This window comes from Scleropages formosus, chromosome 10, assembly GCF_900964775.1.
Source record: "Scleropages formosus chromosome 10, fSclFor1.1, whole genome shotgun sequence".
Lineage (NCBI taxonomy): Eukaryota > Metazoa > Chordata > Actinopteri > Osteoglossiformes > Osteoglossidae > Scleropages > Scleropages formosus.
The window spans coordinates 30,229,524-30,255,785 of record NC_041815.1 but is presented as its reverse complement, the minus strand read 5'-3'; the positions used below and the strand labels follow the sequence as shown (position 1 = coordinate 30,255,785).

The 26,262-nt window shown below is 47.0% G+C and overlaps 2 protein-coding genes across 2 annotated transcripts; one reads left to right on the top strand and one right to left on the bottom strand.

The window, feature by feature from the left end:
- Positions 1 to 339: 339 nt before the first annotated feature.
- On the bottom strand, positions 340 to 3,929 carry LOC114911657 (extracellular calcium-sensing receptor-like). The gene is made up of 6 exons (XM_029255722.1): positions 3,790 to 3,929; positions 3,285 to 3,573; positions 2,412 to 3,194; positions 2,056 to 2,283; positions 1,483 to 1,606; positions 340 to 1,250 (listed from the first exon to the last, which is right to left on the bottom strand). Exons 2-6 carry the CDS (start codon positions 3,537 to 3,539, stop codon positions 340 to 342), a joined length of 2,301 nt encoding a protein of 766 aa, XP_029111555.1. The 5' UTR covers positions 3,540 to 3,573; positions 3,790 to 3,929.
- Positions 3,930 to 22,258: 18,329 nt separating this feature from the next.
- LOC108932246 (extracellular calcium-sensing receptor-like) lies at positions 22,259 to 26,262 on the top strand. The gene is made up of 6 exons (XM_018748492.2): positions 22,259 to 22,407; positions 22,495 to 22,780; positions 22,894 to 23,712; positions 23,809 to 24,036; positions 24,389 to 24,512; positions 25,346 to 26,262. The coding sequence occupies exons 1-6, from the start codon at positions 22,388 to 22,390 to the stop codon at positions 26,260 to 26,262; spliced, it is 2,394 nt and encodes a 797-aa protein (XP_018604008.2). The 5' UTR covers positions 22,259 to 22,387.

The window sequence follows — 26,262 nt, the reverse complement described above, 5'->3', positions numbered from 1 at the left end:
GTCATATCAAAGTCTATGGTAAAAAGCAGCGTTTTTATTTTTTTCTTATACTTAAAAACATTTCATGTCCATAACAAAAGAACACTTTTAACATGTCTAATGGGTAAAACACAACTTATGATTCACTCGTCACATCACATTTCCTTTTAATATTTTTCAAACTTATATTTACGTCTGAGATTATTTTATGCCTTAGTTCTATTAACAGAACGAAAAACATCCACACCAATGTGGTTCTACAACAGTCCTCTGTTTTGTACATATGTAAGGATTGGCTTATTCATGATCAAGATTAAACCTTTTTGCAGAAAGGTCTTCATAACTAATAAAAACAGGTAGTTAGTGGGATTTAGCATGCATTTTACCCATTATATGCCTCCTAGTATTTTTTTCAGGTTTAAATAATATTATGTAACATTTAGGCAAAAAAATGCAGAACAGCAAACCATAACTGGAAGCCAAAATGGCAAAGATCTCAACAGCTACAGTGAACTTGCCCGGTGAGCTGACATAGGCCGGGATAAAGGTGATCCACACCGCACAGAATATGAGCATGCTGAATGTGATGAATTTGGCTTCGTTGAAGTTGTCGGGCAGCTTCCTGGCCAGGAAAGCCAGTACAAAGCACATGAGAGAGAGGAGGCCAATGTAGCCCAACACAGCCCAGAAGCCCACGGCTGAGCCTACGTCACACTCGAGAATGACCTTGTCAGTTGAGTATGCAGTGTTTCTGTTTGGAACTGGTGGGGCAAGTGACACCCACAATGCACATATTACAACTTGAATGAGAGTACAGCAGAGTACACTGAGTCTCTGTAAGGGGGCAGAGCACTGGAGAACATTGCTTCCAGGGACAGATGCTTTAAAGGCATTTACTACCACTATTGTCTTCGCCAGGACACAAGACATACACATAGCGAAGGTGACCCCGAACACTGTGTGACGCAGCATGCAGGACCACTGAGAGGGCCGGCCGATGAAAGTGAGAGAGCAAAGGAAACACAGAATGAGCGAGAAGAGCAGCAGGAAGCTCAGCTCTGAGTTGTTGGCTTTCACAATTGGTGTTTCCATGAAGTGAAAGAATATTAATCCAGTTGCTGCTGTTAAACTCGCTCCTATCACAGAGATGGCTGTTAGCATTTTGCCCATGGTTTCTCCAAAGGTGAGAAACTCAACCTTCTTGAGTATGCACTCGGTTCTGTCTTCATTTGACCAATATTCCAGCGGACATTTGATGCACTTAGTTGAATCTGAAACAAAACACACAATCAGAGTATTTTTCTGCACTTCTATTACTTTATGATTCACAAAAGCTGCAGCTTTTTGTTTGTTTCTCTATTAATTTTGCACATTTATTGATCATTCCAGTAGACATGCATCCAGCAATCGGGTCTCCTTTTTTTGTCACATTCAGCTTTGTTAGAAGTAAGGCAGGGTATATGGAGATGGTGAGACTGTTATTACTGCTAGAGAAAGTTCTACCTGTTACATTGCTGATCTCCCCAGCAGCACATGGAATACAGGAGAAGCAGCATATAGGTTTGCCTCGAATCACAGCCTGGCTAGTACCCGGTTGGCAGCTTTCACTGCAGACGGACTTGGGCTTCTGAGAAAGAGCACAAGTTTCAGCTGGCCAAGCAAGTTTCAGTTTGCCACTCATTCACTCACTCTCATCTTTTTACAGCAGTAAATCACTCACTCTCATCTTTATTCACTGACAGTTCTGCTAACTTCAGCTAATTTTTTGTACCATAGCTTTCAAGAAAGTTGCCTCTGTAACAGAGGAAGCAAATACAAAAAACACAGGGACATGCAAAAATGAAATGATTAATGAATACCAAAATACACAAGGACTGTCCAGGTGATCACTGTGCAAAGCAGAATGACATTGAGCATGACTGTTTTCAAATTGACCCTCAGACCCAGTTGTGCTCCTCAAGCACATTTACCTTCAAACACACAACAGAACCTCGGCATTCTCACTGAAGTAGAGAGCCGGAAAGACCGAAATCGAAAAAATCGAAATAGTGCTGGAACCCAGCATGCTCTACCTACCGTGAACGGATCTCCGGCCCAGAAAATATTGTTGTCGTTCATGGTAAATTGCTTTCCAGCTGGCAGAGATGCATCATAATAACCTATTGTGACAAACTTTATTTCTCCATCTTCCCCCTTCTGCCAGTTCACCAGTTCATATCGGGCTGTTGGATCTCCATTAAGGTCGAAATACACACGTTCACCAGTGTGTGTTGTAAAATTGACCTCATGCAAATATTTTACCACCTACGTAAGGAAACAGTGGCATTAGTAATAGGGAAGCAACAGTTTCCTTTTTATTGGTCTAAAAGTTACATTCTAAAATTTCAGCAACTGATGCACACCTGAGCCCCTTGAATGTTTGCCTTGTCTACACACGACTCATTTAATGTGTGCCCTTTGCCCTGTTTGCATGTCAGCAGCTCATGAAGGGCGTGTGCTACAGCATACACAGCTTTGTAGACATTGCTGGACATCAGCTCTGAAAAGTCAGTGTACTCGTTACTCAGCTCTGCCAGCTTCTCCTTGCCTGAGCAAAGCTTCACATCTGTTGTTTCATTCCTCTGGGAGAACATGCACGCAAAGGAAGCTTCCCAGAATTCTTTCAAAAGGGCGTTTTGTGGACTTTTAGATGGATGGACCTTCACCAGGAAGTCATTGAGACCAGGTACTGTGGACTTCGTTATGGTGAAACCGATGACACTGCTGATAACAGCAGAGGTTCTGGGAATGGCCAGATATCGAGCTGTGATCCAGGAGTCACTAGCCACCCACTGGAGACCTGTCACATTTTGAAGTAGGATCTCCTCCAGCAAAACATCCATCTCAGTTAGGGAAGAAAATGCTATAATTACCTTTGAAGTGGACCTTTTAATAACTTCAACAACCTTTGTAATCCTCTGTTGGGGATAGTTTCTTAATATGACCTCTGAGTACTCAATGCACACACCTTCATCTTTGGCAGCCTCCTCAAACACACTCATTCCACTGTTGCCATAGTCATTGTCGCTTCTGACAGTGCCAACCCAGGTCCAGCCAAAGTGTTTGACCATCTGGGCCAGTGCTCTGCTCTGGTAGTAGTCACTGGGAATGGTCCTGAAAAAGGTGGGGAACTCATTTTTGTTGCTCAGACATGCACACGTGGCAAAGTGGCTGATCTGCAACAAAAAAATACAGTATTTTAGTCAAATGTTTTCCTTGTTAAATACTTTACAGTGTGGTTAATGTGCAAAAAAGAGAGACGTTACAATTGGAATGTGAAATGTCCCGGTGGTCCTTGCTATGACGATAGTCGAAGAGGACTCCGATTCCCCTACAATGGCATGCACCACTGGTTTGCCTGCGCATCCGCTGTGTGCCATCTGGTCCTGGCCATTCACAAGCGCCATGGCAGCCCGCATAGCACCCACTGTGGAGGTGCAGCTGTCATAGATCTCATAACCCAAGGTCACATTTGGGAGCAAGCTGTTACTGTTGTTTATTTCCTCAATGGCAAAGATCATAGCCTGTGCATACCGAAATTCTCTCAGGTTTATGCTGTTAAATACAGAAAAGGTCCTGGTTAATTTGTACTTAATGGCTGTCATTGACTGTGGTCGACCCCAGTCTAGGCGCTACAGCTGCCTCAACAAATTTGCCAAACACAGATTCAGTGACACTTTCCTGCCACCTTGACAGAAGGCTGTTATGTCTCTCTACAGAAAAGACAGAGTGGCTCAGAGGGCAAAGAAGCACACCTGAGCAGAAACACACCTGGAGCAGGCTGGAGGTGGCAGCTTGTTTCTGAATGAGAGCACAGGTAGCCTAATTGTGCGGTGAATGGAGAAAACTCCTCCAATACGGATGTCCCCGTCCTTGGAAAGCTGGGGGGTCTCTGGGTTCCCCAGTATTCGGCACAGAGGCTCTTCTCCCATGGCTCCTAGAGCACAGAGAACCACTGCTGCACACAGCAGCATGGCACCCACCCTGCTCAGTGGGCTGCTACCAAACTGGGCAAATCTGGAAACGGGACTTTTATACGCTACAGGGACACAACACATTGACTTGAGCCAATCACACGGCACCCGCAGCGGGTACAGGAGACACTTCCCAACAGACGTGTGCACAACACCTAGGCTTAGGAGTAGGGTTAGGTACAGTACAGCCCTTGGACTAAATGTTCAATTACTTACCCTGATTTAACTCTTTATACAGCGGCGTGATTTTTACTGTCTCAGTCCGAGATGCCTTGATAAACGGCACTGTAGCAGCAGACGGGATCAAACAGTCACAGCCTCTAACAGTGTTGTGTCTGTGCTTTGCGGAGTGAAAGACACGGGCAGTGATCTTGTGAATGTTCTTTATATCACGAACACCTGGGAGACAAATTATCACAATGTCTCTGTCGAGGTTGTACTCTTGTCTCATGCCCTATGCATCTCAGCTTTGGCATCTCTGGTTATTAGTAAGCAGTTATTCATAATCAATGTATGAATGAAAACAGTGAACAGTGAAAGACAAGCTAGAAATAATTTTTTTGTGTATGTTATTGTTATGCATAAAAATACCTTATTTTTGCTGTTTTAGTTCATTTTAGGATCTATTTTTATTTAGCAACCAATTACTTTGTTTCCCATAGAATTTATTTTCAGGTCACATCTCAGGGCAACTGTCACATCCACTGCTGTACAACCCACCTCCGCATCTGCAGGCATTTAGGGCACGCATGAACAAAGGAGGCGACTCGACCAGAGCCAAACACAATACCTCACTTTGAGCAACTGCAACAAGAGCCTTTTGTGACCAAAGAATGCAAATCGCCTGACCCTTGCCTGTCCTGACCACTCTTTTGGCTGTTCTATTAAAAAAACAGCACCTGCACCTGAGTGCGCCAAGTCGATCTTCTGTGTTCGTGATGACAGAAACAACTCAGATTTGAATGAATTAAGCTTCTTATATATTTTTTATTTTTGTCTGACACTTTTCTCCAGAAAAGTCTTTACCGGTCAATCTATGTTTCTACCCTCACCAATGGTCATGAACTCTGGGTCATGACCAAAAGAATGAGATCGTGGATACAAGCGGCAGAAATGAGTTTCCTCCGAAGAGTGGCTGGGCGCACCCTTAGGGATAGGGTGAGGAGCTCAGTCACCCAGGAGGAGCTCAGAGTAGAGCCGCTGCTCCTCCACATCGAGAGGAGCCAGTTGAGGTGGCTCAGGCATCTGTTCCGGATGCCTCTTGGACGCCTCCCTGGTGAGGTGTTCAGGGCATGTCCCACTGGGAGGAGGCCTTGGGGCAGACCCAGGACGCATTGGAGAGACTATGTCTCCCGGCTGGCCTGGGAACGCCTTGGGGTTTCCCCAGAGGAACTAGAGGAGGTGTGCTGGGAGAGGGCGGTCTGGAGGACTCTGCTTGGACTGCTGCCCCCGCGACCTGGCCCCGGATAAGTGGAGGAAGATGGATGGATGGACTTTTCTCCAGAACATCTCACTGTCATGGTAAACAGAGGATGCGAAGGAGGCTGGACCCAAGTGCAGGATCGTTTATTCAAAGCCAAACTAGTAGATATGTTCGCGTGGTCAGGGACAAGTGAATGGTCAGTCAAATGGCAAACTGAACAGAGGCAAGGATCCAAAGTTGTGATTGGGGAACAAGGCGGGCGGTCATTAACAAAAAAGACGTGGAGCAGGACTGGGGAACGATGAGAAACGGGACTTGGGAAACGCAAAGTTTGGGAGGGTTTGAGACCGCAGAGGGGACGGTTGTCTCAAGTGAGATTCCGCAACTATGAAGAGGCTGAGAAGTGTTTTTATAGCTGAGTGATTCGACTGAAGCCAGGTACTTAATCAGAGCCAGGTGCTGCTGGTTGACATGTGGGTTTAGTCGCGACAGTACCCTCCCTCACAGGCAGCTCTTGCTGTCCTGTGACCCCTGGAAGGCATCTGAAACAGGTCACTGGCCGATCCAGAGGGTCCCTGTGGAAGTCAGTGAGGAGGAATGGATCGACGATATCGCACACCGGCGTTCAGTTGCATTCCTCTGGGCCATACCTCTCCCAGTCCACAAGGTAGTATATGTGTCCATGCCAGGTATTGGAGTCCAGAAGGGTGGAGATGGTGTAGGCCAGTGCCACATCCACTTCAACGGGAGGGGGCATCAGATCCCTTCCGAACACCTGGAGAAGAGAAGTCTTCTAGGGTCTGAGCAGGGAAACATGGATATTGGGGCATATACGTATGTGTGGAGGCAACTGTAACCCATAAGTGATGGGAGTGATGTGTTGGATGATCTTGTTCGGTCCAGTGTAGCGGGGGCTGAGTTTTTTGGAGGGCAGCTTGAGGTGGCTATCCCGGGTGGGTAGCCACACCCATTTTCCTGGCTGGTAGAGCAGGGTGCAACAATGTCGGTCGGCCTGTTGTTTTTAGCAGTGGACACTGGCGCAGGTGTACCGCACACCAAACCTCCTCGCTGCTCCAGAACCAGGAATCTACGGCAGGGACATCAGAGGAACCACGGTGCCATGGAAACAGGGGAGGTTGATACCCAAGGAGACACTAGAATGGGGAGAGACCAGTGGAGGAGTGTGAGAGGCAGTTATGTGCATACCTAGCCCATGGCAGGAACCAAGCCCATGGGTCATGGTCCTGGCCACAGTAGCTCCGGTTCAAGCAGCTGAGATCTTGATTCAGCTACTCTACTTGTCCGTTGGCCTGAGGATGGTACCCGGAGGTGAGGCTGACCGAGACACCGAACTTCTACCAGAACACTCTCCACACCTTGAACACAAATTGTGGCTCACGGTCGGATGCGATATCCTCCGGCAACCCAAAGATGCGGAATACCTTCTGAAAAAGCGGTTCTGACATGACTAGAGCTGTGAGGAGACGAGGTAATGGAATTAGTCGACAGGCCTTGGAAAACCTGTCTAAGACAATCAGGATCACGGTGTTACTGGCAGAGGGAGATAAGCCCGTCAGGAAATCCACTGCCACCTGGGACCAGGGCCAGAATGGCACGGGAGGCGTTCCAACAACCCTGCCGGCTTTTGACTGGGGGTCTTTGCCTGAGCACAAACCTTGCATGCCTCCACAGATTCCTGCACATCATCATGAAGGGAAGGCCACCAGCACTTCTTTTCAAGGGAGACAGTCTGTCAGCTCCCAGGGTGGCTGGCTGCTGAGGCATTGTGTGCCCAGTGGAGCAGGTGGGATTGCATCCTTGCTGTAGCGTAGTCCTTGTCATCAGGGGCGTCTGCTGGAGCTGGGTCCTCTGCTTGGGCCCTCTGGAGGTCCTGCGTGAACTGCCACCACACCGGCACCACAAAGGACAAGCTCAGCAAGATGGTTTCCAGCAATACTGGGGTCAGGTCTTTGTCATAAAGCCTGGACAGGGCATCCACCTTGTCTTCAAGCCCAGACGATATGAAACGTGGAACCGGAATCTGGTTAAAAAAAAAAAAAGAGAGCTCAACAGGCTTAGCATGGGTTTAAGCGATGAGCTGTTCTGAGGTATTCCGAGTTCTGGTGGTCTGTAACGACCAAGAATGGATGAGTGGCCCACTCTAACCAGTGCCTCCATTCCTCCAAAGTTAGGCTAGTAACTCCCTGTTACCGATATTATAATTAACCAAGTTGTCAGGGGACGTGATAAGGGAAAAAAAGAGAGTATCCCTGTGGCAAGCCCCTGCTTGAAGCCCTACTGCTTTGGTGCAGAATTCCACTACACCCTTTCCCAGCAGTTGCCCATCGAGTGCACTGTTTCGTAACGTTATGCCACAGTCCCGCGTGGGAATGTCGTGCAAGTTTGCAAAAGCGATGACCATAAAGCAACCGAACTGCTCCAGAGTCTACAAATGTGGTTATCTGATAGACAGGGGTGGACTGGCCATCTGGACTTTCTGGAGAAGTCCAGAATGTCCGTCCATCCGATGGCCGTCGGCCTGGCTGGTTCATCATCAAAGAAAAAGTGTCAGATTAAGTGACGTTGACAGCCGACAAAAGGGGGTGCTAATGCAATCTTTTTTTTGCTTATAATAAACCGAAACTAATGCAAAGGAGAGTGCGCTCATGACGCCAAACAAAAAACGTAAAGATAAAGGTGGTTGGGAGAAGCTAAAAGAAAAAAAAGCGAAGCCCTTAGAGACCGACGCTACAAAATGCGAAAAAATAACAGAGATGTTTGGCAATAGTGTTGCCAGCAGCAGTTCAACTGCAGGCAGCAGTAGCCCTAATCTTGAGCCTGATGAGGGAGAGACAGCAGCAGTTGCTCCTGAGCCAATGGTTCTGGTGAGTCGCCTGTCAGGACAGTTACATCAGGTTACCTTTGCCCGCCTCTCTCACTACAGAGCATGTAGCCTATGAACAGCACTATAGTAAAATCCCAGGACATCCCTAGTCCGAACGTTCACTGCTATTTATCACTCCGCATTGTCTGACGTGAATATTCCGTTCATTCATAACGAGACAGCAGCGATTCTACAATAGGTTACATTGCTAATGAGTTAGAAAATAGAGTAAATGAAGTAGCCTATGGTGATTGCTCCGATTAACATGTAACATGAGAATGAGCGAGTTTGAAAATAATTTGTGCACACATGGTCACTCTCACTCAGCTTGGCTGCAGCATGACTTTTGTCGTTGCGTGGTAACAGTAGACACCAAAACGATATTATTTTGATCGTGGCATGTAGGCTAACCCAGCCAATATCCAAATTCACACCCATTCATCCCTTTTTAAATTGCCCACGAACTGGTCACGAACTCACATCAAAACAAACAGAATTTAACAGTTCTAATGGTGCTACGTGTCGGTTTGCACAATCAGGTGTTCTCACGTTATCTACAGCTGAAATTATAGCAAAACATAGGCTATAATTCTCCCCAAGATTGAGATAACATGTTGCAGACAACTGGTTTGTTTGAAAATAAACCTAAAACAATGTGTTTGCTTTCCATATTCCACATTCAAAGTGTTATAAGAATATACAAGTAATCTAAAAGTAATTTAGGATTGGTTTAATATTAACTGACAGATGTTATACTGAGACTTATCTGAAATCAATTTATCTGTATTCGTTTGCTTATTCAGGGTGAAGGTAGTTGCAGGAGTGAAAAGCATAGTGTCAGTGACACACAGACATATGAATACTATGAGAACTACTGTAGAATACACACATTTTCAGAACCGCTTGTCCCATACAGGGTCACGGAGCCTACCCGGTAACACAGAGCGTAAGGCTGGAGGGGGAGAGGACACACCCAGGACAGGACACCAGTCCGTCACAAGGCACCCCAAGCGGGACTTAAACTGGGCCTTGAACCCCTGACCCACCGGAGAGCAGGACTGTGGTTCAACCCACTGTGCCACCACACCTCCTGCTATTGTAGAATAGTTCTGTTGTTTCAGGTTTCTAGATTCTAGGTTTATGTTTCTCATTATATGTTATATTATACATTTTGCGTTCTGCTCTTTTTATGTAGATTTCAAGTATTTTAGTTCATACAATAATAAATTTATTTCAGTCACCATGGGTTTTGTGATGTTATTTGCCATAAATGCGATACATCGACTGTTGTAATATTGTGAGATAGTAGCAGCTGTTTGTAGTTGTGGTGGGGCCTATTTGGGGGAAAATCCAGGGCCGTTTTTTACTCCCAGTCCATCCCTGCTGATAGATACCCCCTCGTTAAGACAGGACAATGGGAATGAATGGTCATGACACTCACAGTGTTAAGCGGCATATAATGATTTACCCATTTACACAGCTGGGCAATTTTTTACTGTATCAATTCAAGGTAAGTATTTTCCTTAAGCATATTGCATACTGTAGTCCAAGGGAGTCTTTTGACTCCAAAGGTGTCAGTTGTAACCACCACATTACCTCTGTAAATATGTATATAGATACACATACACCCACCGATGCGGTTTTGTTTTGGTTTTTAATAAAGCATAAAAATCCTTGTGTTTTCCATAGAGGAGAAAGACCCATTACACAACACAGCAAGTGCGAGTTAGTACATATGATTCTGGCTGTTCTCTGGAAGTTGCTACTCAGCACCTTCTGGTCGTTTATACAACGTGAAAGAAATTATATTTCTTTTTCTCCCATTGGATCCGGAGGGGATCCGCACAAAACACTCAGACACGTAGAGACTTTTCATGACAACATCTGCCAATGGGAGAGCTCCCAAACAGCTGAGTGTCTCTCCCCGATCAATTTGTGTTGCCTCCTTGTATTTGCAAGCTTATATATTCACCATCATAAGGCATAACAACACTTTCCAAACTTCCTTTGCATCCGACACAAAAGTGATCTTTACTCCAAACAATTGGTCCCTGTTTAAGAAGTGTGTCAGGACACATCCTAAAGGTTAAACTTTCTTTGCATTTTGTTTTCTTCATCAACATTTCTCCATTGCGTTAAAGAGACAGCATATATTTTTTGAATGCCTTAACGTTTACATCACACCAGAACATATTAATCACTTGAAAATGTTAACCTCTTGATCATATTTTCACACCACAACAATCTGCAAAAAGAGAACTATAGTCGTGCGCCACTTAACGACATTTCACTTAACAACTGACTGCATATACATTGGTGATCTTATAGAATTATAACGGAGCTGAAAAATTCTTATTGACTAGCGATGTCATAATGTCCTAGTGTAACAATCACCTGGACCCAACATGAGCTACTTGTGTGATGAACATTGGTGCATATGGTGGAAGAAACAAACTGTTTGTAAGAATTACACATCTGCAATTGTGTCTCTCTTTCGTCTAATGTAAAGCACAACTTGTATTTTCTATGAGATGTACGTTGCTTTGGAGAAAAGCATCTGCTAAATGAATGAATGTCTGTCTCAAGCCACTTGTCCCAAGCGGGGTCGTGGCAAACCGGAGCCTAGCCTGGCAACACGGGGCGCAGGGCTGAAGGGGGAGGGGACATATCCAGGATGGGACACCAGTCCATCGCAAGGCACCCCAGGTAGGACTCGAACCCCAGCCCTTCCAGACAGTGGGACCTGGCCAAACCTGCTGCAGCACTACGCCCCCCCGTGAATAAATGTAAATGTACAATACATAATACTTGATAATAAACACCAGTGTTACTGGTTTATGTATTTACTACACTGTACTTTTTATCTTTATTTTAGAGTATACTCTTTCTACTTGTAAAAAAAGAGTTTGCTGTAAAACAGTATGCCGTGTTATGCCAGCAGCAGTAAATCTCATATTTCTCGCTTCTTAACTGCATCGAGGTTATACAATCTAGGTTTGTATAAGTACACTCCGTGATGTTTGCACAACAACGAAATTGTCTAACGACGCATTTCTCAGAACATATCCCCATCATTAAGCAACGCATGTCTGTAAATGAAAATTGAATATTTGTTCGAACTAGCTCAAAGTATGACTGAAATGCCTGTGTTTGTGGCTGAGGGGGTGCCTCGCCTGCTTCACGACGAGCTGTGCCCCGAGCATGTGGTACAGACCGAGGGCCGTGAGCAGGTTGGTCCTGATACACATGTGTCTGACGTGGCAGCTGGCACACCTGGGTCCCACCCCTCTCACAGCCCCTGCAGGGCAGCCACAGGGCCATCCGCACTCGCTGACATTGGCCGGTCTTCCTCTAGTGTCCAGACAGCCTGTCCAGGCCTGCGACTCTGCCGGGGGCTCCAGTCTGCTAGCGATGGTCAAACAGAGAAAAGCAGGTGGTAAAAACACTGTAAATTGAGCCTCTTTGTCCTTGGCAGCGAAATCTAGGATGTGGAGACACTTTGAGAGGAACCTTTCTTCGTGTCAGACGTTTGCAAACAGCACTGGCAAAGAGCTTATGATGAGCGGCTACAGGCTCCACAGTTTTACACACTCGTCTTTAACACAAGTTTGTATGTGATCCGCGTGGATGCCCGACAGAGACGAATGCAATGAGTGTTTGTCGTTCTCGGTCACTCTCAGGGCCCACGTGTGACACTGCAACCACAATGTGCAGAACATTCAGCTGTTCTTGTGTTCAGTTAGAGCCACAGGAGGCCCCGTGCAAATGCCACTGCGGTCGAAAAAGCGCCCGATGCTGAGGCAGATCCTCCAGCCGGTGACAGAACCAGCCGAGAAAGAAATACAGCAGCAGAACCCCTCGCCCCCAGCTCAGTTTTTAGAACATAGAGTGCAGGACAGCATGCTGGAATGTGGAATGAGTAAGAAGAGCTGCACAGTTAAGGAGCTGGAGAGGAGCAGCTTGGGAAAGAGCTCTGAAAACCACGTGCAGCATGACACTCACCGTGCACACCGTCTGCCATATGCCTTTGTCGTGTAGTTCCAGAATGGCATCTGCACTGACCGCAACAGGCAGTAACTACCCCCTGTGGTGACGCCTACGGTTGACAGAGTGTCGGGCTCATAGCAGGCCTGCACACGGCAGCTGTTGTCCAGGGTTGGCCAGGTGAGAGCCAGCAACAGGAGGAGAGCCATGTAGTTGTGTTCGGTGTCCACCTGGCTGCTGGGACACCAGTGTGTGTCTGTGTGTGTGTGGGAGAGTGAGAGGGCCTGACAGCGGTGGCCTGCACCAGCATCCCCGAAGCAGCACAAAGCGTGTCAGAAACACATGACCGCAAGCACATTTGTTTGTGTTATACTTAGACAGAGATCATGGAGCCACCATGGCGATGAGAAAAAACTCACTTATATGTTCTGTGAAGTATGGATTTATTCCAAAAGCAAAAATAAAAACACATTTGTTAATGAAAAGTAAAAGACTTTTCTAAACTTTTCTGGGCCACACCACCACTTTGAGTTTGAATTAATACTTTAGAAATCTTACACAAATCCACTTAATTCCAAGCAGAATATGCGCAGACCCTCTGCACCTCAGACATGATGCAATTTGAATATGGCATTAAATCATCCTTCTGACACTCTCGCAAAGTAAACATCTCATTAGTTAACCTTGGTGCAAAGTGCCGTTTCCTGGCTGTCCCACCCTGGGGACCCTGTATTTGTTTAACAACCCTGAATAATTCAATTTAACACAGGTTGCGCTTTAATTGACCTGATGGCTGTTTTGACTCGGGGCCTCGGGACGTGGACGAGGGAGTCTCAGTGCACCCGGCTCTCGTCCGCTCACCACCCACACTCACAACTCACAAGCCAACGATCCCACACCCAGCATTAACTGCATTTTAACTACACATGTTTTTTTTTGCATTTTTATTTTCGGTTGTCTGATCACTTTTTGATGTTGGGTGCTTCTGACTGACATTGTGTGCTGACATGCGAATACCACACATAAACACACCCTCACTGGTAAATGCACACTTTTGGCACATGAAGGTGTGCTGATGAAACAGGGACTGTGCAGGTAAAGCTGTCTTGTTCTGGAGAACACCTGCAGGGGCTTTCACTCTTGGCGGCCGGCAACAGGACCAGATTGCTGGACTGTAGCTCCCTCTGCTGGCCAGGATCTCTGCCAACAGCCCCCCTGGCTCTTAAGGCCTGTCATGCCAGTGTGTTTAAAGTTTCTCGGGTAATGTACTGAAGACAGGGGGTGCAGTGGTGCGGTGGGTTGGACCAGGTCCTCCTCTCTGGTGGGTCTGGGGTTCGAGTCCCACTTGGGGTGCCTTGCGCCAGATTGGCGTCCCGTCCTGGGTGTGTCCTCTCCCTCTCCGGCCTTATGCCCTGAGTGGCCGGGTAGGCTCCGTGACCTCGTATGGGACAAGCGGTTCAGAAGGTGTATGAATATGTGTATGTACACTGAAGACAGCATTAGGGATATAACTATATGGTGGGTTATTACTTATTTCGCCTTTCGGCACCATCTCCAGATCCTGCTGCCATTCTTCCCCATTGCTGTGGGACACAGGCCTCTCACCATCCCAGGTACATTTAGTCATTTCTCTGAAAGAATAGTGACGAACCCTGTTAAACTTATTACAGTGATCTACCCATTTATACAGCAGGGCAATTTTTACAGCATTAGTTCAGGTTAAGTACATTGATAAACGTAGTGGCAAGTTGCTCTAACTACAACGCCACCTGCTGTCCCTGTTTCTGTCTTTTACCTTTCCAGCTGTGCAGCTTTTTCAGTGGTTGCATGTGGAGGACCACTGAGGCTGCAGCCAAATCTGTCCACTTAACACTCTCGGTGAAGAATTCTTAGGTGACGTAGTGGTCAGACCTGTTTCCTTGTAATGTGGAGAACCTGTGTTCAAATGCACTCCTGCAGTGGTACTCCTGACCAAGCTATTTACCCTGAACTGAACGAGTGAAAACTATGCAACAGTATAAATGGGTAAATCAGTGTCAGTCACTTAGGGTGCAAAACTGAAGGCAGTGTAAGTCAGCTCAAACAAAGGCCTTAGTTAAGGGAAATGTAATGCCTCACCTTTTTCCCCTTTCATTTATATGTAATATGGTAAATCATAACCCAAATTCTGTGTTTGAGAAAGAAGAATGTGTGAAAAACCAGAGCTTATCTTCAGTTGTATATTCATGTACATTTGGCAAGAACATGTGTCCTTCTGCTCTGAACCACACCTAAAGTTTCCGCAACAAATATGTCGATGACTCAAGGGTCGAAGTTGATTCACTAGAAAAGTTAATGTTTCACTTTCATCACAATTGTAATGAGTTCTGGAATATCTGGTCACCCTTTGTGGAACTTTTTAGGTATGGCTACATGACCATCTTTGCTCAATATCATGACTTCACTGTGTGGAGTCAGCATGTTCTCCCCATGTTCATGTTGGGTTTCCTGCAACAGGCCAAAGACATGTTTCAGTTGCACTGGTGTTTCTGAATTGCTTGTAGTGTGTTTGAGTTACTATGTATGAGATCCCCCTTTGATAGATGGGTGTCCTGCCTAGGGTGGACATTGACTAGCCTTGAGTCCAGTGACTCTAAGCTGGACAAATAGTGAGTGAACATATTTGCATGTTCTCCACCTACTTAGTCTTTATATCTGTCGTTGGGACCCAGTTCTATTCTGTTGTTAATTGTGATAAAGAAGTCAGAGTAAACAAAAGTGAATCTCACAAACAGACAAAGGGTTTGAGGCCCTTCTTGAATGTTGGAAGGGATTTGTCAGTTCTGAGGGACATAGGGCGCCCATTCCACCTCACTCAGATCTAGCTCAGATTCTGTGGACTTCAGACTCAGACTATGTGGACTTGACATGTTCTCTCCGTGTTTACATGGGTTTCCAGCAGGTGCTGCCATTTCATCCCACAGTCTAGAGATTTGTTTCAGGCAGACTGGTGACTCCAAATGGCCCACAGTGAGTGTATGTGTGTGTGTGTGTGTGTGTGTGTGCGTGCGTGCATGTGCACGTGCACTGAAGACCACTGTGATGCTGCATCGGTCAAGCAGTTAGTGAAAATAGGAATTAAAAAAAAAACATTTTGTCCTGATCTTTGTTTTCTGTCGCAAGTCACACTGAGTCACTGTTTTGTGTGTAAAGCTGTTAGGTATAATATTTTGCTATAAATTCAACTGTTACCGATGGAAACATTCTATTATATCTTGTAGTTTAACATAATGTTGAGTTATGGTGCCAAAGACTACTGGATAAAAGATCTTGCTGACTTTTCCGGTGTTTCCAAATGCAGCAGTGTAAACGTTCGCCTCACTTTATCCTACAGTCGTAAGACGTTTCATGGAAACTGGTGGATGTAACTCTGTAAACTCAACTGAATGTAACTGTGTGTGCTGAGAATGTCTGAGGCTGGTGGCCCAGTTAGGACAGACCCTGCTGTGTCCAGTGCTTCCTGGCATTGACTGCAGACCACAAGGCCACACACTGATGACGGGTTTCTGAACACAGATGGACCCTCAGTGTCTAGTGAGAAACTCGGTGCATGGCCCAGGAGAAGCCCAGCACCACTGGAGTGTAACCCTCAACACTCAAGAGGAAAGCATGGAAAGTGGTCTTCTGCTTCTAATGATACATTTGTTGTTGTTTTTTGGAGAGGAAGTTGCCGTAGGCCATGTGGCTGCAACCAGCTGCCATTCTGTGTGTGTTTTTCATTAATCAAGTGTATGTTTCGGCACCTGACACCTGCTGCTAATCAGCACCTCCCTCCTCTAGACCAAGAAGGTCATTATGATGTAGCACTGCAGCTGGAGCTACATGGTCCCATGCCGGAGCCTCAGCTGGCCTCACCTCACCGGCTTCAGCCCCACAGCAAACACTTACCTGTCTGATCATGTAGAACTGGCTCCGCTACACCTGTGCCCTGGGGCCATGCCATGTTTCAGTTGGAAGCCTCGCACCCCAATGCCCAGCTCCACACTCTCTTTAGGCTTGTTTCATGTCTTTAATTAAAACGTCACCTCAGGCGTGTTCACATCAGAAAGCAGGTAACAGGTCCCACAGGTGATCTCCTCCATTCGCAAGCAACACTTTCCTGCACTAATTGTTTTTGTCGGTTTGCAACAACAACAATAACCAGTGAGTCAACTGATGTGTGAAAAGAAATATTTTGGTTCCAGTCTCGCTTACTGTTTTCAGAGAATTGTTGCAAAGCACAGCTGAAATAATGAGAGTTAAAGTCATTTTTTTTACACTGATGTGTAGTCAATTCGTTTGAGATATGCTGTACATATATAATGATACATAAATGATATGATGATATATAAAATTACTATTATTATGTATTATAATATTATAAGTATTCTATAAAACTGTTCTCCATCCCTTGAAAGATTTATTTTTAGGTCATAATATCACACTCTGTATATATCTTTTTCCTCTTATATGCATGAACTGATTTGAACTTTTGATTTTAACTTGAAAGTAGTAGTACACAGAGTTCAGGCTGCAGTCCATGTAATGGGCTTCATCAACTTTTTTGTGCATTACTAAAATCACACACACGCACACACACGGCAAGCCGGAGCCTAACCCAGCAACAAAGGGCGCAAGGCTGGAGTGGGGAGGGCACACACCCAGGACAGGACGCCAGTCCGTCACAGGGCACCCCAAGCAGGACTTGAACCCCAGACCAACCAGAGAGCAGGACCTGGTCAAACCCACTGCGGCACCGTACCTTCCCTCATTACTAAATTGATGTATTTAAAAAAATTGTTGCTATTAATTAATTAAATGAAAATTAACATATTTGCCCTTATAGTATGCCTCTGTCGGCCAAGGGTTGACCATGGATGATATACTCTAAGGAGTCACTTGTGTTGCAGGTTGAGCAAAGTCAAATGTGGCTGACGAGGCCTATCCAGGAGCAGCAGGCTCTGCCACAGAGCAGCACGCCTTTCATCGGGCTCCTTTGGCCTGGCTCTAGATTTGATGTTTGCCCTTCCTGAGCTGACGCTGCAGGGTACCTTGCCAGTTGCTGCAATCATCTGCAGCTTCCTCCCAGCACTCTGCACTGGTGTCCAGTGCTTTCATTTCATGCTTACAGACATCAGAGTGGCACAGTTTGGGTCAGTCAACAGTCCTCTTGGCAGCTCAAAGTTCTCCATAGAGGATGTGTTTGAGAATTGGACCATCCTCCATGCAACGGACATGGCCCAACCAGAGCAGTCTACACTGCCTGAGCAGTGTATGCGTAGTGGGGAGAGTGGTGTGACAGAGGACCTCAGCGTTTGGCACTTTGTCTTTCCAGGTGATGCCAAAGATCTGATGAAGGTAGCACAGTTGGAAGCCGTTCCATTTCCATTCCTGTATGGAGTAGGTAGTCCATGTCTCACTGCCGTACAAGACTGTGCTAATGATGCATGCGCAGTACATTGCTGCCTTGGTCTTCACAGTGAGCTTCATGTTCTCCCAGATGTACTTAGTGAGCCTTGCGAGAATGGATGCAGCTTTTCCAACGCGCTTATTGATTCCAACATCAAAGGAGAGACTGCCGCTGATGGTAGTCCCCAAGTATATGAACTCATGGACCACTTCTGGCTTAAAGTTGTCAGTGGTGATGGCTGGTGGTGCTTCCACATCCTGGCCCGGGACATTGGTTTTCTTTAGGCTGATGGTTAGCCCAAAGTCTTTGCATGCCTGGGAGAATTGGTCCATGAGATGCTGTAGTCCTTCCTCTGAGTGTGTAGTCACTGCGGTATCATCAGCAAAAGCATGTCATGTATCAGAGCTTTGCACATCTTCGTGTTTGCTCTCGATTGCACCAGGTTGAACAGCCATCCATTCACTCCGATGATGACTGGAGCATCCTTCAGAAACAGATAGAAGTATATCCCAAACAGAGTTGGGGCCAGGGCACAGCCAACATGCCACTGCACATGTTCTGCCCATGTTCATGTGGGGTTCCCTCCCACATCCCACTGTGTCACTGTGTGAGAAGAACATCCTGTAAAAGTAAATTGAACAGAATGTGTTTCAGGTGAATCATGATGCTAACTTGTCATTGGAACAAATGTAATCTTAGTAATATAAAAGATGTCAACATTGACTCAGTGATCACTTTATTAGCTACTCCTGCTCATTAACATAAACATCCTGCAAACCGTGTGGCTGCAATTCAGTCTATATAAAGGACAGCAGGTGGCAAAGTGGTTAGAGCTGCTGCCATCGGACTCAGACCTCTGAGCAAGGTACACACCACGAACTGCTCCAGTAAAAATTAGCCAGCTGTATAAATGAGTAAATAATTTTGGGCAGCTTAACATTCTAAGTTGTTTTGCAGAAAAGTGTCAGCTAAATGCATAAAATGTAAGAATGTAAGAAACATTTCATGTAAGAAAGACTTTGTTAATGAGAAAAGGGCAGAGAATGATGGACATTTATTACTGCTAACACCCTGGCCATCCCTAGTGCCCCTCTCCAACCTTTCCCACTGATGGAGACCCCATCTAAAGGCATGGAGCCTCATTGTTTCACTGGAGCAAATTGCATGAGGACATCATTTTGCGTTGATGATTGTGGACTATGCAACCCGGTATCTGGAAGCTGTACCTCTGCGCAACATTCAGGCAAACACTATTGCAGATACAGTGCTATACATGTTATTTCCCTAAGGAGTTACCAGTCGGGACATCCTTCATGTCCCACAAGGAGCTCTCAGAATTTTTTGAAAGTAACAGGAATTAAGACTAGTCCGATGGTCTAGTCAAACATTTCAGTAAAACGTTAAGGATCATGATCTGGAAGGTTGTTGCAGATGATGCAAGGGACTGGGATAAAATGCTGAAAACCAATGCCTCAACGAAAAGTCTAGGTGTTCTCCTCTTCCAGGAGATGGATGGGGTGAGCAGCTCTGTCTTGTACATCATTTGGAAACTCTCTCCAAGTGAATGTTGCTGAAACACCACATAAAAAGAATGTCTGTGATCCTGACCTTTCGCTACCACCTGCTAGAATTTCACCTCTATACTGACCATGCTCCGTGAAAGTCACCAATGCCCATTGCTATTTATGCCTGCAGCCTTTTAAGTTCCAGATGGTCCACAAGCCAGGCACTTCCCTGTCAGAACCCCGACTGCTTCTCCTCATGGGGATGAGACCTCAATCCAGGCAACTCTAGTTCACCCAGCTGATCCCCCAACCTATTTCCAACAGAGAAGGAGTGCAGCATGCAATCACACCTGCACTCTAGCCACACCATGACACAACAGGCCACACTACACACATCTGGAAACCTCTCTTGGTGCCAGCAAACACAACTAACAAGCAACACTAACATGATTGCTTGATAGTGTGTTACCACTGACACTGCTGTTTATTCCCTCTCTGTTTACATGGAGGGGACCTTTAGATTTTGCACCTGGAGCCAGGCACAGAGAAGGACCAGAAACTTGAGTTTGAGCATCTACCTACAGCCATTTTTTCTGAAACCTCGCCCAACCTGAAAGAAAGTTAATTAATTAAGATTTCTGACTTCACATTCTCTTGTCTCATCTAGCCAGTAAAGTTGTTACACAAGTTTACATATTTTAACATAAACTTACTGGTGTTTTATGTTTGACAATTAGGAACCACCAATCAACCTAAAGAAAGTAAATACAAATAATGATTGTTACACGTGAATGAGCAAAAATAAACACGTACAAACATATACATTTTTTTCAATTTAAATTCATTAGGATTTCTTCTGTACATTATTGCATGACCTACGTGAACATGGCTTCATCCTGGCTGTCCCTTGCAGTCTTGAACTGCTTCCACTGAAGACCTCCAGCTCACAGTCACTGTTTGCTTGACCAGGCTTAGCTTCATTTGTATCGCCCCTGCAATTAGATTTCCCCCCAACGTCTAAGTGTCAAGATGCCTCTGCTTGCATCTTTCCTTGTTCAGTAAGTCCAGGGCAGCTCCTTTCATCATGCTTCTCCATTGGAAAACATTCCAGGGGCATTAATGTTTTTTTTGTATTGCGAAAGAAAGAAAAAGAAAAATTCTGAAACACACATGGTTGTCTTTAAAAATAAAGAGAATTTTTGTTTAGCCGTTATTTGACAATATTTCTAAATGAGCCATGTTTCCTGTACAGAAAGACAAATGAAGCATTAAGACAGCTGAAACAACAAAAGCAAAATACAGAGCAGTGTGATAAAGCTTATTGGTAGTGCTTCATTTTACAAACAGAAATCGGGCTCATCGCTCCATGAAGCACATGAAAAAATTAACAACCACACTTTCAGCAAACCAGTAAACGTACTGGAACAAATCATAAATTGGTGTAATCTGAAGCACTTGAAAACGAGGGGGCCAGAACTGAGTTCCAACCTTTAAATGTGTTGTAAGCAATTCCACCTAATATTGAGCAGCTCTTTATTTACACTACAATGTATTTCAGGGCCTCTGCAGGACCACAACTCTGCATGGTTAGGCTTCTGTCACCTGGGGTTTGGCTGCAAGACAGCGTCTCTTATTCTGCACGGCTCCGTGTATGTAGAACTTGTGAGCTGGGCATCAGGGCAGTACCAGGGACTTCTGCATCCTGGGAGGCTGTGCATTATCACACTTCACCGACTGCTATTGTGCTCAGGGAAAGCCTCTCTTGTTGATTTGTTTCCTTTGTTTTTTCCTCTCCTCTCTATTCTTTTTCTCTTTCTGTTTTCCTTGTTATCCTTCTTGTGCTTTTGGGTTTGTGTTTTCACTCAAGAATTCATGTAATACTATATGGTGCCCTGCAGCAGAGTGGCCAGTCGATGTTCTCATACAGCAGATGGAGCACTCATTGTTACACGTTACATCTGGACAAACTGGTACTATAAAGGTAAAGGAATAACTGTGTGTCTGTCATATGTCTGGGTCATTGCAAGCTGCATATGCATGTCAAAAGTCAAGTACTACCTAAACATAGACATTTAGGCTCCATACATATTTATCACAACAGAGGGAGAGAAAGTGCCCAGCAAAGGGTTAGCGACTGGGTTAGCGATTGGGCTGATTGGATTTTTGTTCACCTGATGCATGAATAACTGGCAACACAGGAAGGGTGTGCGTCAAGTAGAGGAAGCCACGGAAGCGATGAGTTATTGGCTTGGCTTCGCAGTTCTCCAACCACACTAAGAGTGCAGCTGGGGATATTTCACCTCCGGTTCTGGGGTTAAACGTGAAAGGCCACCATTCCTGGTCTTGCTGTGGACGTGTAGTGGAGCCCCGGGAGCAGATTGCTGTAATGTTTGCCACTTGGGAGAGGAGCCAGTAAGCCAATGTGGTGTTAGCCTGGGGCAGATCAACAAGGAGTCATCATGGTGTGTGTCGCTGCCATAATAACCTCCTAACACACACAGAGCCCCTTAATGAGCCACTAATACACAGATTACAGTGCTCTACTGAGATCTGCTGCCGCCAGCACTTCTCACACATGGGTTCCCATTGCACCCAGTTCGGACGTTGCTCTCAGGGAAGCGATGTGTATTTGGTGTCTGTGTTTACATGCTATGACTGCTCTCACTTGTACAACATAGTGTAAAACACAACAGGAATCTGTGTTATGGTCTGTGGTCTATAGTCTCAAGTGTCAACAGCATTTTCAGTCACGTCTCACACTGCAACAGGACTCTGTATCAGAATGCATAGTGCAAAGAACCAGACTTGGTGGGATCAAAGCAGGAACTTCTGTCGCTGCCGGAGATCCCATGGGCACCAGGCTGCCGTCATGTGGGCGTAGACTAGTTTGGCCACCATGCTTAAAGCTGAGCAAGTCTGGGAGGCTGTGCTGAAATGTGCTCCGAAGGTCCCTGGCAGTATCTGCAGAGTATCGCTATGCGTTGCAGCACTCTCCTGCACGCACTCTGCTCCATCCTCCTCTGGGTGCCATCCCTGGAGCAAAGTTGTCATCCCCTCAGTGGACTTCTTGAGCTGCCTGCGCTCGTGAAGGAAGGAGACATTAACCTGGGGGGGCTCTTCTCCTTGCATGACTCTGTGCTGGAGCCAAACCTGAGCTTTGCATCGAAGCAAATGCCCACAAGCTGTACTGGGTGAGTGAAGGCCACTGGGAGGCTTTATTTCCTTGCTCCCTGTGTAACTCTGCCTTGACCGCTGTGTCTCCAACTCATTGTGTTCAGGTTCAGCTTCAGAACGTTCCGATGGATGCAAACCATGATTTTTGCCATAGAAGAAATCAACAGCCAAGGTCATCTCCTCCCCAACATTACCCTGGGGTACCGGATATACGACTCGTGCAGCACAACGTTCCATGCTCTGCGGGCAGCCATGGCACTAGTGAACGGGCATGGCAGTGGCATAGCAGGGCCCTACTGCAGCGCTGCAGTGCCTGTCATAATTGGCGATGGTGGCTCCTCCCTCTCCATGGTGGTGGCACGCTTGCTGGGTATCCTGCAGTTGCCCCAGGTGAGCAGTCAAGGTGGCATCTGCTCCTCTGTGTGGAAGGTGTGCAGTGATGTGTGCCATTTGTGTTGTTTGTCCCGATGTTATGGGCTGCTCTCCCCTCCTGTCTCCCACAGGTGAGCTACTTCTCCAGCTGTGAATGTCTGAGCCACAAGGAGCAGTTCCCCACCTTCCTGAGGACCATGCCCAGTGACCTCTTCCAGGTCGAAGCGCTGACCCTTTTGGTACGCCACTTTGGTTGGACATGGGTGGGCACAGTTGCCGGGGATGATGATTACGGTCGTCAGGGAGTCCATATCTTTAGCCAGGAAGTGGAGAAATATGGTGCATGCGTCGCGTTTCTTGAGATCATCCCCAAGAGCCACTATATGGAGCAGATGTCCATCATCGTGGAGCGCATCCGGCTGTCTGGGGTGCGTGTGGTGCTACTCTTTGCCCTGGAGCAGGACGTGGTGGCACTCTTCCAGGCGGTGCTCAGACAGAACCTGACTGGTATCCAGTGGCTTGCCAGCGAGGCCTGGGTCACGGCATCGGTGCTGGCTGGCCCACAGTACCACCTCATCCTCCAGGGTACGGTGGGCTTTGCCATCCGCCGGGCAGACATCCCCGGTCTGGGGCCCTTCCTGACACGCCTGCGACCTGCCACCACCCCCAGCAACCCCTACATCACAGAGTTCTGGGAGAAGACCTTTGGGTGCACCTTTGATGGAGTCACTCACAGTCCCGAAAGTTGGACCCGTTGCACGGGCTTGGAGCAGCTCACCAACGTGAGGAATATCTACACTGATGTTACACAGCTGAGGATTTCCTATAATGTGTATAAGGCCGTGTATGCCGTGGCTCACGCAGTGCGAGCCATGTTCCAGTGCAACGCAGGCAGGGGCCCCTTTCCTCAGGGAGCCTGTCCCGACACGTCCAGGATCCAGCCCTGGGAGGTGAACGACCCTACTCTCACTTGCACCCTTGCTTTCCTCACCAGACTTTGTCACACATGTGTATTTCCTCTCGCCTTGTGGTCTCTTCCCCCGCAGCTCCTTTACTACATACAGCGAATCGAGTTCACCACAGCCTTCGAAGAGAAGATGCGGTTTGACAAGAATGGGGACCCTGTGGCCACCTATGACCTGATAAACTGGCAGATGAGCGATAGTGGCACCGTGCGGTTTGTCACCGTAGGCAGGTTCGATGGCACTCTACCCCCCAACCGCAAGCTGAAGATCAGTGACCAGGACATCATCTGGAATGGGAACCAGACACAAGTGAGCCCTCACACATATAATGAGTGTGTCATACAGGCCGTGCTGCATCGAGACTTATGAATCATTTTAGTGAAGCATGTTTGAATCAGCGCTGTGTGAAGGGTGACATGCTGAGTCAGCGAGCCGCCTAGTGCTTCTTCACGGGACCTTCTTCCTAAGCACACTAGAGCATGTTAAAGTGTGTCTAGGAGTAAGTTGTGTGATGGGTAGTGTGTGTTAAACTGTAGCCTGCGCTGTTCTCCTTGATGAAGAGCCTGCACATCATACTGTCTGCTCTGTCTGCTCTGACTGCTTTGACTGCTCTCTCTGCTCTGCCCTGACTGTTGCAGCTCCTGCACACTCCTCCCCACAGGTCCCCCAGTCTGCATGCAGCAGGAGCTGTCCCCCTGGTACTCGCAAGGCCATCAAGCCTCGCCTCCCTGTTTGCTGCTTTGACTGCGTTGTCTGTGCAGTTGGGGAGGTTAGCAATCAGACAGGTGAGAGTGCCACTCAGTCGGGTCTTCAGGGCTCCAGTCATATTTTCTCATACTCAGTTACACTGTGGCAGAACAGCTTTACCTGGATTACATTTTACATTTGCATTTTACATTTACATTTAAATTAGGTTTAGGATTAGGTTGCTAAAGTGTGATGGGAAGACCCTCTGACACCATGGCAGTGCTCCTGAGCCACTGAACCTGAGTTTTGCTCTAGTCCCTTGTCCTGAAATATATGCCACATATATAGCCCCGAGTTTGTACCGTGGTAGAACAGCTGTACGTATAATCTGGGATAGATTTGGAGACATTTTCTGACATCTCTTTACTAAATATTTTGTCCCATCCAACATGTAGAACACTGTTCAAAGTAATCCTGTTAAGATATTATTATTATTATTATTATTATTATTTTACAAAGGGGGGTGCGGTGGCGCAGTGGGTTGGACCGCAGTCCTGCTCTCCGGTGGGTCTGGGGTTTGAGTCCCGCTTGGGGTGCCTTGCGACGGACTGGCGTCCCGTCCTGGGTGTGTCCCCTCCCCCTCCGGCCTTCCACCCTGTGTTGCCGGGTAGGCTCTGGTTCCCCGCGACCCCATCTGGGACAAGCGGTTCTGAAAATGTGTGTGTGTGTGTGTGTGTGTGTGTGTGTGTGTGTGTGTATATTTTACAAAGACATCCTGCAATGAGGCTTGTACAACAAAAGGATTTTCAATTGTATCACTGGGAGCTTTGGGATTTGGGGAATTTACTATGTCTGTGGCACAGTGATGCTGCTCAGTAACGCAGCAGATGATGCTCCAGGTGATACACATCGCGTGCTCTCGCCTTTTCAGATGCCGTAGAGTGTGAGAAATGCCTTGCAGAGTTCTGGTCCAATGAACAGAGGGACGCCTGTGTTCCGAAGCAGGTGGAGTACCTGTCCTTCCACGATGCCATGGGCACCACCCTTCTGGCGGTGGCGCTCCTGGGGGCCTGCTGCACCATGGCCGTGGCAGCGGTCTTCGTCTGCTATAGGAACACGCCCATCGTGAGGGCCAACAACTCGGAGCTGAGCTTCCTCATCCTGAGCGCCCTGGGCCTGTGCTTCGTGTGCGCGGTGCTGTTCATCGGCCGGCCCACGCCCTGGTCCTGCATGCTACGCCACACCGCTTTTAGCATCGCCTTCGTCCTCTGCATCTCCTGCATCCTTGGCAAGACGGTTGTGGTCCTCATGGCCTTCAGGGCCACTCTGCCCGGGAGCACAGTGATGCGGTGGTTTGGCCCCTGGCAGCAGAGAGCCAGCATCTTCCTGTGCACCCTGGTGCAGGTGCTGATCTGTGGCGTATGGCTGGGGATGGCCCCACCGTTGCCACAGAGACTGTTGCCACGTGAGACCCCACACATCCTGCTGTTGTGCAATGTGGGTTCTGCAGTGGCCTTCTCTCTGGTCCTCGGCTACATCGGCCTGCTGGCCGCAGTCTGCTTCCTGCTTGCCTTCTTGGCCAGGAAGCTGCCTGACAACTTCAACGAGGCCAAGTTCATCACCTTCAGTATGCTCATCTTCTGCACCGTGTGGGTTGCATTTGTACCGGCTTACATCAGCTCCCCCGGAAAGTACTCGACAGCCACGGAAATCTTTGCCATCCTGGCCTCCAGTTTTGGGCTTCTAGTTTGTCTCTTCTTCCCCAAATGCTATATCATATTGCTAAAACCAGAGAAGAATAACAGAAAGCATATGATGGTAAAATCGACATCAGATAAGCAATATTAG

What these genes read in the sequence shown, in the direction of transcription:
- LOC114911657 (XM_029255722.1), bottom strand. Translation starts at nt 3,539, where the DNA reads ATGATCTTTGCCATTGAGGAAATAAACAACAGTAACAGCTTGCTCCCA. An exon ending in GGACATTTCACATTCCAATT is followed by an intron (nt 3,195 to 3,284) that starts GTAACGTCTCTC and finishes TTTTTGTTGCAG; the next exon opens with ATCAGCCACTTTGCCACGTG. An exon ending in GGAGATCAGCAATGTAACAG is followed by an intron (nt 1,251 to 1,482) that starts GTAGAACTTTCT and finishes GTTTTGTTTCAG; the next exon opens with ATTCAACTAAGTGCATCAAA.
- LOC108932246 (XM_018748492.2), top strand. Translation starts at nt 22,388, where the DNA reads ATGCCCACAAGCTGTACTGG. An exon ending in ATGCCCACAAGCTGTACTGG is followed by an intron (nt 22,408 to 22,494) that starts GTGAGTGAAGGC and finishes CATTGTGTTCAG; the next exon opens with GTTCAGCTTCAGAACGTTCC. An exon ending in CCAGGATCCAGCCCTGGGAG is followed by an intron (nt 23,713 to 23,808) that starts GTGAACGACCCT and finishes CTTCCCCCGCAG; the next exon opens with CTCCTTTACTACATACAGCG.